This window comes from Grus americana, chromosome Z (assembly GCF_028858705.1).
Source record: "Grus americana isolate bGruAme1 chromosome Z, bGruAme1.mat, whole genome shotgun sequence".
Lineage (NCBI taxonomy): Eukaryota > Metazoa > Chordata > Aves > Gruiformes > Gruidae > Grus > Grus americana.
The window spans coordinates 143,675-154,306 of record NC_072891.1 but is presented as its reverse complement, the minus strand read 5'-3'; the positions used below and the strand labels follow the sequence as shown (position 1 = coordinate 154,306).

The 10,632-nt window shown below is 42.8% G+C and overlaps 1 protein-coding gene across 2 annotated transcripts; it reads left to right on the top strand.

Annotated features, from left to right (window-relative positions):
- The first annotated feature begins 1,820 nt into the window (after positions 1–1,820).
- On the top strand, positions 1,821–10,309 carry SEC11C (SEC11 homolog C, signal peptidase complex subunit). 2 transcript variants are annotated; one of them, XM_054809955.1, is made up of 6 exons: positions 1,821–2,074; positions 3,508–3,583; positions 4,821–4,970; positions 7,111–7,230; positions 8,462–8,519; positions 8,936–10,309. In XM_054809955.1, the coding sequence occupies exons 2-6, from the start codon at positions 3,522–3,524 to the stop codon at positions 8,987–8,989; spliced, it is 444 nt and encodes a 147-aa protein (XP_054665930.1). In that variant the 5' UTR covers positions 1,821–2,074; positions 3,508–3,521; the 3' UTR covers positions 8,990–10,309. The 2 variants fall into 2 exon arrangements, with proteins under 2 accessions (XP_054665930.1, XP_054665929.1); XM_054809954.1 differs by having other exon boundaries at positions 1,824–2,074; positions 3,474–3,583.
- The last annotated feature ends 323 nt before the right edge of the window (positions 10,310–10,632 follow it).

The window sequence follows — 10,632 nt, the reverse complement described above, 5'->3', positions numbered from 1 at the left end:
ATTATTTCTGGTATAAATGAGAATTTGGCCTTTGTTTGCTTGAAAGACACAATTTTCTGGGAGAGAAATGTAATTAGACAATGAGTAGCTTATGTGTTATGTATCTTAATTAGTAGTTTTGTGAACATAGGTTCCCAGTTGTATCAGACATGTGGGAAATGCATTTATGGGAGCAGTCAGCCATGGAAAAGCAGGATTTAGCTAGCACTGAAAAGGTTTACAGGCTCATAAATAGGCATGGGTTCTAAATCATCATGACAGTACGCATCTAATGACAATTACAGAAGCAATTGACAGTTTATTCATCATGAAGAGACTCATTTGAAACAGAAGAACATGTGAGACACTCAGAGTTCTTTTAAGAGAATCAGCAATTAGCTAGTCTCTTAGAGGAGCAAATGAAAAATCAAAGACCTGAATTACAATACCTCTTACAGTAACAACTCTCACACTTGTGTCAGGCAGAAGGCAACCAACAGATAACCAGACTTTTCCTAAAGCTTCACTGAGCTATCACCTTTATCATTCCTTTTCTCTGTCTTACACAGACACCTCTGTAAACTCTGCAAAAGGATTCAATACGTCATAGAAGCAGCATGAAAAATACGTGGCTCCAGGTATCGTGGATAAGAGTCACCTAGAAGAGAATGTGATTTGTTAGTGTCCCTTATATTGACTCTACTTCCTGATCATTTTGTCCCAGTCACGATTTTTAATCTTTGTCATTTTTTTTTTAAATGCAAGCAGATTTGCACACAAAGGAGAAAACCTCTATTTTTTTAAAAAGAATCTAAGTAGCATGGGATGAAAAACCTGCTCCAGGGGAACCCAGAACACCTTTTGCTGGACAAGAAACTGTCAGACACGTCAGTGGACAGATCCCACTCAAGGAATAGATACCTTTGTCCCACATCTTTTTAATTAAAATCTTAATTACACGAAGAAAATTCAGAAATCTTCCAGCCTAGCCACCTTGCAGTCTGCTCTTGCGTACCCTCCTCCCCCACGTCCGCCCCAGTCATTCCTTATCGCTGCGCCCCCTCGCAGCGGGGCAATGACCGTACCGGGCATTTTGCGGGGGCTGCAGGGGCGCCGCGGGCCGTGGGCCGCAGGCCGAAGGGAGGGCCGTGCCGGACAGCTGGAGGGGCACACCGAGGTGCCGCCAGCCATTTCCTGACCGGCAACGCGCTCCTTCCTGTCGGCAGCCAGGCCTGCGGAAAGGACCGGGCCGCTGCCCCCTCAAAGCGCAGCTTCGCCTAGGCCCCGCCGGTCCTCCCTTTTCAAGGCCGCGAGCAAACCGCGAGGTGACGCGGACGCCTCCCGCAGCCAGCGAGGCAGCTGCTGCGCCCCGGCTGCGAGCGCTCGGAGGCGGCTCCCCTGTCAGAGCCCGCGCGGCTCCGGCGGCCAGGCACAGCGCGCGCTCACCCTGCCGCGCGCCCCCCAGCGCGACCCCGCCCCTTGGCCCCGCCCCTCCGCGCGGCCCCGCCCCATCGGGGTGCTCTTCCCGCCCCGTCTCGGCCCGCCAATGAGCTGCGCACACGCAGCGACGGCCCCGGAGAGAGCTCGCCGGCAGCCGCCTGATCCAAAGGATGTGGCGCGGGAGACCGGTGCCGCCGCTGTGTTGCTCCACAGACGAGTTGGGCTCGTTCCGCCGTATCGCGGGGTCTCGGCTCCCCCTCGGAGAGCCCCCTCGGAGAGCAAGTCGGTCGGGCATCTCCACGGGCAGGAGGCGAGGGGCCTCGCCTTCAGGGCCCTTTGCGGCGTTGCATGCTGGGAGTTGTAGTCCAAGCGGCCGCTGAGGCCCACCGAGTGGGAGCGGAGCGGAGGGAAGTGGGAGACTACAACTCCCGGGGAGCACAGGGGGTGCCCGCGCCGCTCTTCCCCCGGGTCGGCGGTAGTTGCGGCTAGCGGTCAGCGCGGGGGCTCGGGGTGCGGGTGTCTATCGCCGCGCCCCCCTTTTGAGGAGCCGCCCGGGAGGGCGCCGGTAGCTTCCCGCCGCCGGCAGCGTGCGGCCCGTCCCGGGGGCCCCGCCATGGATCTCTTCGGGGACCTGCGGCGCATGAACAAGCGGCAGGTAGCGGCCGGGGCTTGCCGGTGCCGGCCAGGCGGGGGGGGGGTCCCGGGGCGTGCGGGCCGAGGGCTGGGAGAACGCTCGGAGGTTCCGGAGCTTCGGAGTCGGCCGGGGCGGGCCGGCGGTCCCGAGCCGTGCGGGGCGCCGGGGCTCGCAGCTCGGGGAGGCGGCTGGGCTCCTGAGGGAGCCGGGCCGTCCGCTCCTGCTGCCGGCGGGAGGCCCGCTCCGCCACCGCCCGGGCTGTGCCCCGTCCGGAGGGGTTGTGCGCAGCCCCGCTCTCCTCCCGGCCTCCCCGGCGGCGCGACTCCGGGGGCGGGAGGCTGCGGCTGCCCGGGGGCGCCGAGCTCCGGGGCTTAACGCGGGGAGACCGCTGTTGGCGTTCCTGCCCGTAATCCGCTTCGTGCCGGAGGTGCCGCGTCTGGACTCTCGTAGTTCAAAATAGGTGTCTCGATTTTATCTTTACTGTGCGATTGTGCAGATGAGCGCCTGGAAAGGAGAACACGAGGCTGGTGACAAACCCGGTTCCAGGCTGTGAAAGTTCCTTGGTTGGCGTGTTTGTCGTATCTATCAGTCATTTCAAAGAACCCAAACAAACACTTCAGAGCAGATTTTGAAGCTTGGCCAATGCTAAGTTCGGTTGGTCCTGTACCTGAAAATCCCAGCATATGTATTTTCAAATTAGACTGACGGTCTGGACGTTTCTGGTGCCGTATTTTACATCGGTAAGCCACGTGATACGTGGAGACGGGCAGGCTTGTTTCCCACCAGGGTATCTTTGTATGTTGCTAAGAAAAAAAGAAAAAGGTATAGTGTGAAGAAAACATATCCACTGCTGTAATGGCTGGAGAAGCAGTAGAATTTGGGGGAAGACTGTTATTCAAATCGATAAATGATTTTCCACATAAGAAATTTCTGCCTGACAATAGCAGGACGTTATCCTCTGTTGTCTCTCTTCTACCCCCGCAGCTGCTGGTTTTAAACAAACAACGATGTTATATTATAGTATTTCTTACGTGTGTTTTGGATACTTATGAGCTCAGGTAGGAGTCAGGGATGCGTGATCAAAATAGATTTGATCATTTGTCTTATAGCTTCCTATATTTTAGAAGTCTTTGCCAGTGAGTTCACTAGTTTCTAGCGCTAACAAATGGAGTATTGCACAGGCGTAGTAAGCCAAGATCGAGGCACACAACGGATTAAAACTTTATGCTGCGGTATGGTTTGTGTGGTTGGATTGCCGATACGGCAATCTGCTCCGTGAGGCTTCTGTTGGAATATGATTTTAGCATAAAAGTCCACGTGTCGGGCTTGTGATTCAGTGTTGCATATGGGTTGAAACTCTGTGTTGTGCTTCTAAATACAGCGCAGTAACTTTTAAAAACAATTTTCTTGTTTTATATAGCTGTATTACCAAGTCTTAAATTTTGCTATGATAGTGTCGTCTGCCCTTATGATATGGAAAGGGCTGATCGTCATTACTGGAAGTGAAAGCCCTATTGTTGTGGTGCTCAGGTAAGTCAGCGTAAAGGCTTTTTTGTTAAAGTCCAAATATTGTTTTGTCCTTTGTCTCTTCCCCACCCCCCTTGGATAGGTTTGGAGTTTGAGCTCTCACCTACTTAAAGAAGTACTCAAACACTTATTTTCTTCTAACTCTGTTTTCGGCCACTTAGCAAAGGCCGCTTTCGTAATTGCAGTCTAGTTTCACAGAAGTTCGTAGAAACAGTAGACACATGAAACCTTTGAAAATCTAGGTTTGTCCACTTAATGAACAGATTAACTACTCAAGATTGCTTACATATATTGCTACCTAGGGATAGTAATCCCTGGATAGGTGTTAGGATTCCAAAAAATTAATTCTGCTTTAATAGAAATACGTGTAATCCTGTGAAACTTCTGTTGTCTCCTGAAGAAAACAAGTAAATGCGTGGCACTTGCTGAAGCCATTGAACATTTTCAAGTCTTTTTTATTTATTTTTTTTCACCATATGTATATTTATTTTAAAATTGTATTACAGTAAAACTCCTTTTATGAGTAAATTATATGGGTGCGTTGTTTCTCTCTCAGTGGTATCTTACTTCTGATATGTAAAGAGCCAGTCCTGCAGATCCCTGAGTGCAGATCAAACGCATGAAGTTAAACACATGTTCATGGAAGATTCAGCCTTACAGAAACTGAATGTGTGTCAGCTAGGAATGTACGCAGTGAATAACAGTATTTTAGTGGCAATTGTCTGTTCATGTCATTAGCGATGGGATCTGGAATCCTACCTTAAAGGTTGTTACCAAAAGATACTGTGCCTGGCTTTGAAAAAAGGCATGGCTTTTCTGATCACTCGCAGTAACCGTTGATGTAAGCATAACTCTTGCTCATGTTAAGTAAACTCTTTCTATGTATAGAAGTACTTCCTGTTGTACTGTGAAACATTTTTTGGCTCTTCACTAACGGATTGGTTTTCTTAACCAGAATGGCTCATTTTGTTCCTTTTATCATAGCTACAATACTGTTACTTTTCTATACCGCTTCTTGCTTTCTTTCATTGAGGCGGTAAGAAAGTCTTCTATAGGCTGGCTCAGCTTGGGACTTAGTGAGGTCTGGGTTCTGTTAAATGTCCGTGTAATGTTACTGAATGGGCGAAGCTGCAGATTTCAGTTAAAACTGAGTTTATCTGTAAGAATGAAATGTTCTTTGTTTTCATGGTGGTTCTTTCATTTACCCCAGTGCTAATAAACTCTTTCTTTTTGTTTGTAGTGGCAGCATGGAGCCAGCTTTTCACAGGGGAGACCTGTTGTTCTTAACGAATTTCCATGATGACCCAATCAGAGCTGGTGAAATAGTTGTTTTTAAAGTCGAAGGCAGAGACATTCCAATAGTTCACAGAGTAATCAAAATACATGAAAAGTAATGCAACTTGGCGTTTTCCTTGCTTCTAAATATAGTTTCCTTCACTGTGACTTTCACTTACGTTTTAATTTGGTAGTATTTTATGAAAAAAGCAAGTTGAGGATATGCTGTAAGATAGAACTCATCTCTAGGATGTGATCAGCTTTTGTCCCAAATTCTGGGGCGCACTTCTTGAGACCGAGACTTGTCCCTCAGCAAAGTTGCTCAGGCTCGAAGTAGGTAAACCTATGCCAAGGAGGAGTCCAGTAACACAAGCTGTACGTGTCATTTTGGCCAGCAGTAGCAATATGTTTGGGAGCAGAATCTGCTTCTGTACTGACTGGTTTAGAACTGGGATTTTGGTTATGAGAAATAGCTACTTCTAAAAGCAAATCTCTGAAAGAAGGTGAAGATTCAGAATCAGAAGTACCGATGAAGTTTGACAAGTATGTGATCTTTGCTAACTGAAGTTTTCCAGAAAACAGAGATTTGACTCAGAATGAAAGAAGAGATTCTTACTCTTTTTGTGTCTGTTAGTCACAATGCCAACAACAATTCATGCTGAAAAGCAGCAGGTAGATTGCTTGGGTTTACCTTTATTGCATATGCCTGGTATGATAAACAGTTCCTTCTCAAACAAGAGAGAGGCAATTCTGTTTCTAATTCTGCATAGCGAAAAGCTAACCTGGAGGTGGCAAGCATTGACACGTTTGCTCCTCAGGAGGTCCTGGCCATGAACTGAAGGTCTTTACTTTTTGAGTAATATCTGTTCTTCAGTGCATTTTTGAAACAAATACATATGCCCAAGAATTACCTCTTTTTCTTTTTTTAATACCTAATTTGTCTTCATAAAAACTCCTTGTTTCTTGATATCATTACTTGCAATTAGCAGCTTCTTGAGCAAAATCACTTGGAAGGCTGTAAACTTAATAACTTTATTTAAATGGGAGTGTCGACCCAAAGTCTTGCATGCATCACCTGCACATAGGCCTAATGTTTGAAAGGGAGCGAAACAGGGCAGGTTTTCTAACAGCAGAGGTTAAAGCATATCATGTTCAAAACGTAGCATAAGAGACACCGTTCATCTGAAACAGTGGGGAAAGGTTGCGATTTGGGCGTGTTCAGGGTTTTAAACTTCAATTCCTACAGGAAGGACTGAGCCTCCTGCATGGCCAGGCTCTCCGAGCTCTGCAGGCGTTCATCTGGGGGCGAGGGGGGCAGTGCCACCCTGCCACCTACTGCAGCTTCTGTCGCTTGGGGTTCTCCAACAGTCCCCTAAACGCCCCCATCACGTTTTGTCCGCTTGATGTTATTTAAAGACTGCTTACGTGTTTGGGGGTTTTGTATTTGCCACATGAATAAATATCAAACGTAAGCGAGGGTTTGCCTGGAACTCACTAGATTGTTTAGCAAGTAACGAGTGACCTAAAACTGCGTTGCAGTGTTTGTGACAAAATACTGAATTTGATGCAGATTTGCAGCTACTTTAGAGGATCTTCAATGCTGACTTCCGTCAAAAGAAGGACAAAACTTTATTTTGACATAAATATGATTACCAGGAGTTAAACAATTGTATAGATCGTAACACAATGCTTGAGGGGAATTTTCTTTTATTATCTCTCTTTCTTTCCTGAGAGAAGATTTTTAGGGTCTACGTCATCTGAAATTGTGATTTAAATTCAGTTAAATTCATTCTCTAATGTGTGATGACTTCACAGGATCTTATAGTCCACAATTCATAAAAAAACCAACCAACCAAACCCCCCTACCTCTTAGTAGAGTATTATTCAGTATTTCTGTTCCGTTGAAAATGCAGAGGGTTGGGGTTTTTTTTTCCTAGATAGGCATGTGCTGCTTTTGTTGAGGAAGTTTAGCGCCTGCTTTGGATGGACAATTTCCCTTTCACGTCCATTGTGTAATTGCTTACATCAAATGACAATCTAGAGTGTTTTAAAAAACATTTCTTGTTAAAATCTATTGACTGTGTCAGTAAAGTCTGTAACGTTAATGATTTAATGGTGTTTGTTAAATAAGCAGGACTGGAAGTAAACATTGTTATCTAATCTTGTAGCGCTTTTCATCTTCATTGTGCTTTGTAGATATTAATTGAGGATTTTAAATTAAGTGGTATTTAGAGTATCACCTCATTGCCTTCTAGAGAAAATGGGAACATCAAATTTCTGACTAAAGGTGATAATAATGAAGTTGATGATAGAGGCTTGTACAAAGAAGGTCAGAACTGGTTAGAGAAGAAAGATGTTGTTGGAAGAGCAAGAGGGTAAGTAATGCAAAATGTCTATGTTCTTCGTAATTAAAATAGAAAATTTAGAATTTAAATCAGTCCGCTGTTGGTACAAACTAGATTTGGTATGGTGGGGTTTTAATTTCTTAAATAAAATAATAATTAAAAAAACCTACTTTACCTGGAAAAGTTGCTTTCTGTAGTCCTCTTGCTGACGTGGAGAGTGGAAATTAATTTTTTGGAAAAACAGCACATTTAACAAATAATTCACCAGTAAATAAAAAATTAACCAACTTATCTTTGTAATTGCTAGAAATTACTAGGAAATTATTTCCACGTTCCGCAGGAATTCTATGCGAGGCTTGAGCTTTTGACTTTGTACTCTTCCCCAAGTCGAGATGAAATCTAAGTTTGTTCTCAAATAACTTGAATAAATTTTTAATTAAGGAAAAAATTGATATGATTGTTTTACGCTGTTCTTATTTGAAATGCTTTTGCTTAGAGTCTGTGGCAGAGTATTTTTGGGCTGTGAGAGTCTTAGTGATGCCGTGAGGAGTTTGATCCAAGTTCTGCTTTGTTCAGTAAGCTAAGATTAATGTCATAGGCCAAACCCAGCGGAAAGTAGGACTTCTTGTATCACGCTAAGTAGTTGTGTATTCTCTTGCCTAATTTAAGAGTTCCGTATGTTCTCATAAATATAGGGTTAACTTACATAACAGTACAAAATACCTTTCCGCAAGAATATTTACTTGCTTGATTTTTTTTTTAGATTCTTTCCCTGCCTTCCAGTTAAATAAAAAGAACAAGTGCCCCTCTAACCCTTTAATGCTGGTAGACGAGGTTAAATGCTAATTTTAAATATTTTCCCTATTAGTTTGAAATCCTTTCTGTGTTAGATGACATGGCTTTTATAGCTGCAGAACCACAGGAGACCCTGAAAAGCTGACTCCCCTGTGTTGTAGGATGTTGGGCTCTTGTGGGTACCCGTTGTTACAATGATATTTACTTGCCATTTCTGGGATCCACGTGTATTTTTAATGCTGCAAATAACCTGCAGTAAGATGAAGCACGGGAGGAGAGGGAAAACTGATAGATCTTGCTCACAAATTTTCATTAAGTACATATTGTCTTTAAAGCTCTTGCTGTCTATCTGGGTTTTTTTCCTCTGAAATCCATTATCTAAAATATTCAAGACTGAGTAACATTGAAACATTTCCATTTGATATTTGAGGGTTAATTTTATATTCATCTGTTTTGTCAATTACAGATTTTTGCCTTATGTTGGTATGGTAACTATAATAATGAACGACTATCCAAAATTTAAGGTACGTATACGGACATTTTGCATACTTTTATTTAAAACTATAAAATAGCAAGTAAAGGTAGCAAGAATCTTGTGTATAAGAATACATTAATAAACTTGTTCCTGAGGTTTGGTACCTAATGTAAAATAAGCTGTATTTTCTTGCTTATTTTAGCTTGTCTGTTACCCAGTAGAACTTAGTATTTGTAATCATTTGAAAACATCTAATTTACAGGAATTTTGTAACTTAAGCGTATACGGTTGTGATGCGTATTTATGATCACATTAAAATATTCCTGTAATTCTATAGGAACACAACTCTGTGTACTCATCTAGGACGTGTAATGTTGGAGAGGGCACACTTTGAACAATTTGTAACTTCGGAGCTTCTATGAAGAGAAACTATAATCAGTCTTTATTCTCTATTTTCTTTTGCAGTATGCTCTTCTGGCAGTAATGGGAGCGTATGTACTGCTGAAACGCGAATCCTAAAAAAAAAAAAAAGGTCACTTTTCCAAGAACAAAGTACAAAGTTAAATATACGGGGGGAAAAAACCTAATATATTTCAGATGTTTTCATTTCTGTATACAGTTACAAAACTGTGCAAACTTTTGTCTTGTCTAAATAAACTGTACAACTAATGAGTAAAGCTTTTGACTGTTGGTTAATTATGCAATGGCATATTTACTGTCTTAAATAGCTGCTGCTTTCAGTTAGCCTTTTGCTTGTTTGGAAGCCACCGACTGTCATGTGCTAAAGCAGCTTAAGGCACTCCTTGGCAAGCTGTGTTGTTTTTCTTAAGTGGTACTGCATCTGAACCCACTTTCTCCCTCCTGTTTGTTCTCTTTTTGTTTTGTTTTTTTTCCTTGATTATTTTTAATCTCCGTCAGCACCCTCTCTTTTCACAACCATACACGCTGTTTTGATCGGTACTTGTAAGGACACAGCATATGGGTTGGAACAGGTAGGGAGTTGTAGTTTAGTCAGCCTTGTGCCTAAAGAAAGTTGTCTAGATGTGATCTGACAAAAATAGACAAGAAAGGGTCTTTCATTCTGATTAAGAACTAAGAAATGGAAACTCGGAGCTTTTTCTCTGAATTTGAAACTTGCTCCTTTGTGGTGTAGGGACAAGAAAACCTAATGGCCTGATTTTGAGAGGCCTGATTTTTAGGGACTGTATGTTTCTAGAATTCAGGCTATTAACTGCTCTGCCTTTATGTTCCTAGCTGTAAAACAAACCTAACAAAAAGATTTTGTGGGGGTTTAACACTTGTAAATAGCACAGTAGCATACTTAAGGAATATTACCAATAAGGGTAAGATATAACTCATATTCCGGTTTTGAGAATGTATTGTTCTCTTCTATCGTATGATACCTGAATAGTGTTAAACATAAAATTGATTTTTCATTTTAAAACTTGCCTGATAACTGAATTATGTGAAATTCTGGATTTTTCTCTTCTTGGCTTCAAATATCAATGTTGTACCTTCAACAAAGCAGAACTTGTTTTCCTCGCTTGCTTTGTTTTTGTAGCTTTGGTAGGGAACAGCATGACGCTTTTTTTTCCTATGGAGTTTTGTTTCTTCTGTAATCCCTTACCTCTACAAAAATATACTATTATACGATAATGGTACCTCTTCTATTGTAACTGCTAGTGCTGAAAGGCAGATAACTGCTGACTTTCTCCAAGTAATATTACTTCTTTTGTGTCCTACTAAGCAGTTTTCATGACAAACTGTATTATGAAAGTGACTTATTTTCTGTCAAATTGTGTAGAAATAAAATTGAGTATAATAAATGGCATGTCAGAATAATTTAGGTATCCTTAATGCAGTCTTCCCAGAAGTGTACCATCACAGTTAAGAAAAAATAATTTTTGGAGACAGTGTATGTGTAGTAAGATTTCTCTCCCTCCCTAGTATTACTGAAATCAGAATTTATTCCTGTCCACCTACCCCAGTGCAATCACAGTCAGCTCTAACTTTGAGAGCGGGCTTTTTGACATAACCCAAATGACAAACTTGACACGTCGTTTTGGGAATTTATTCTTGCGTTGAGGAAACAGATTAGTAAAATGACATGAGGATAACATCTAAATATGTGGGCTCATGCTCAGAAAAAAAGGTGGCGCTTC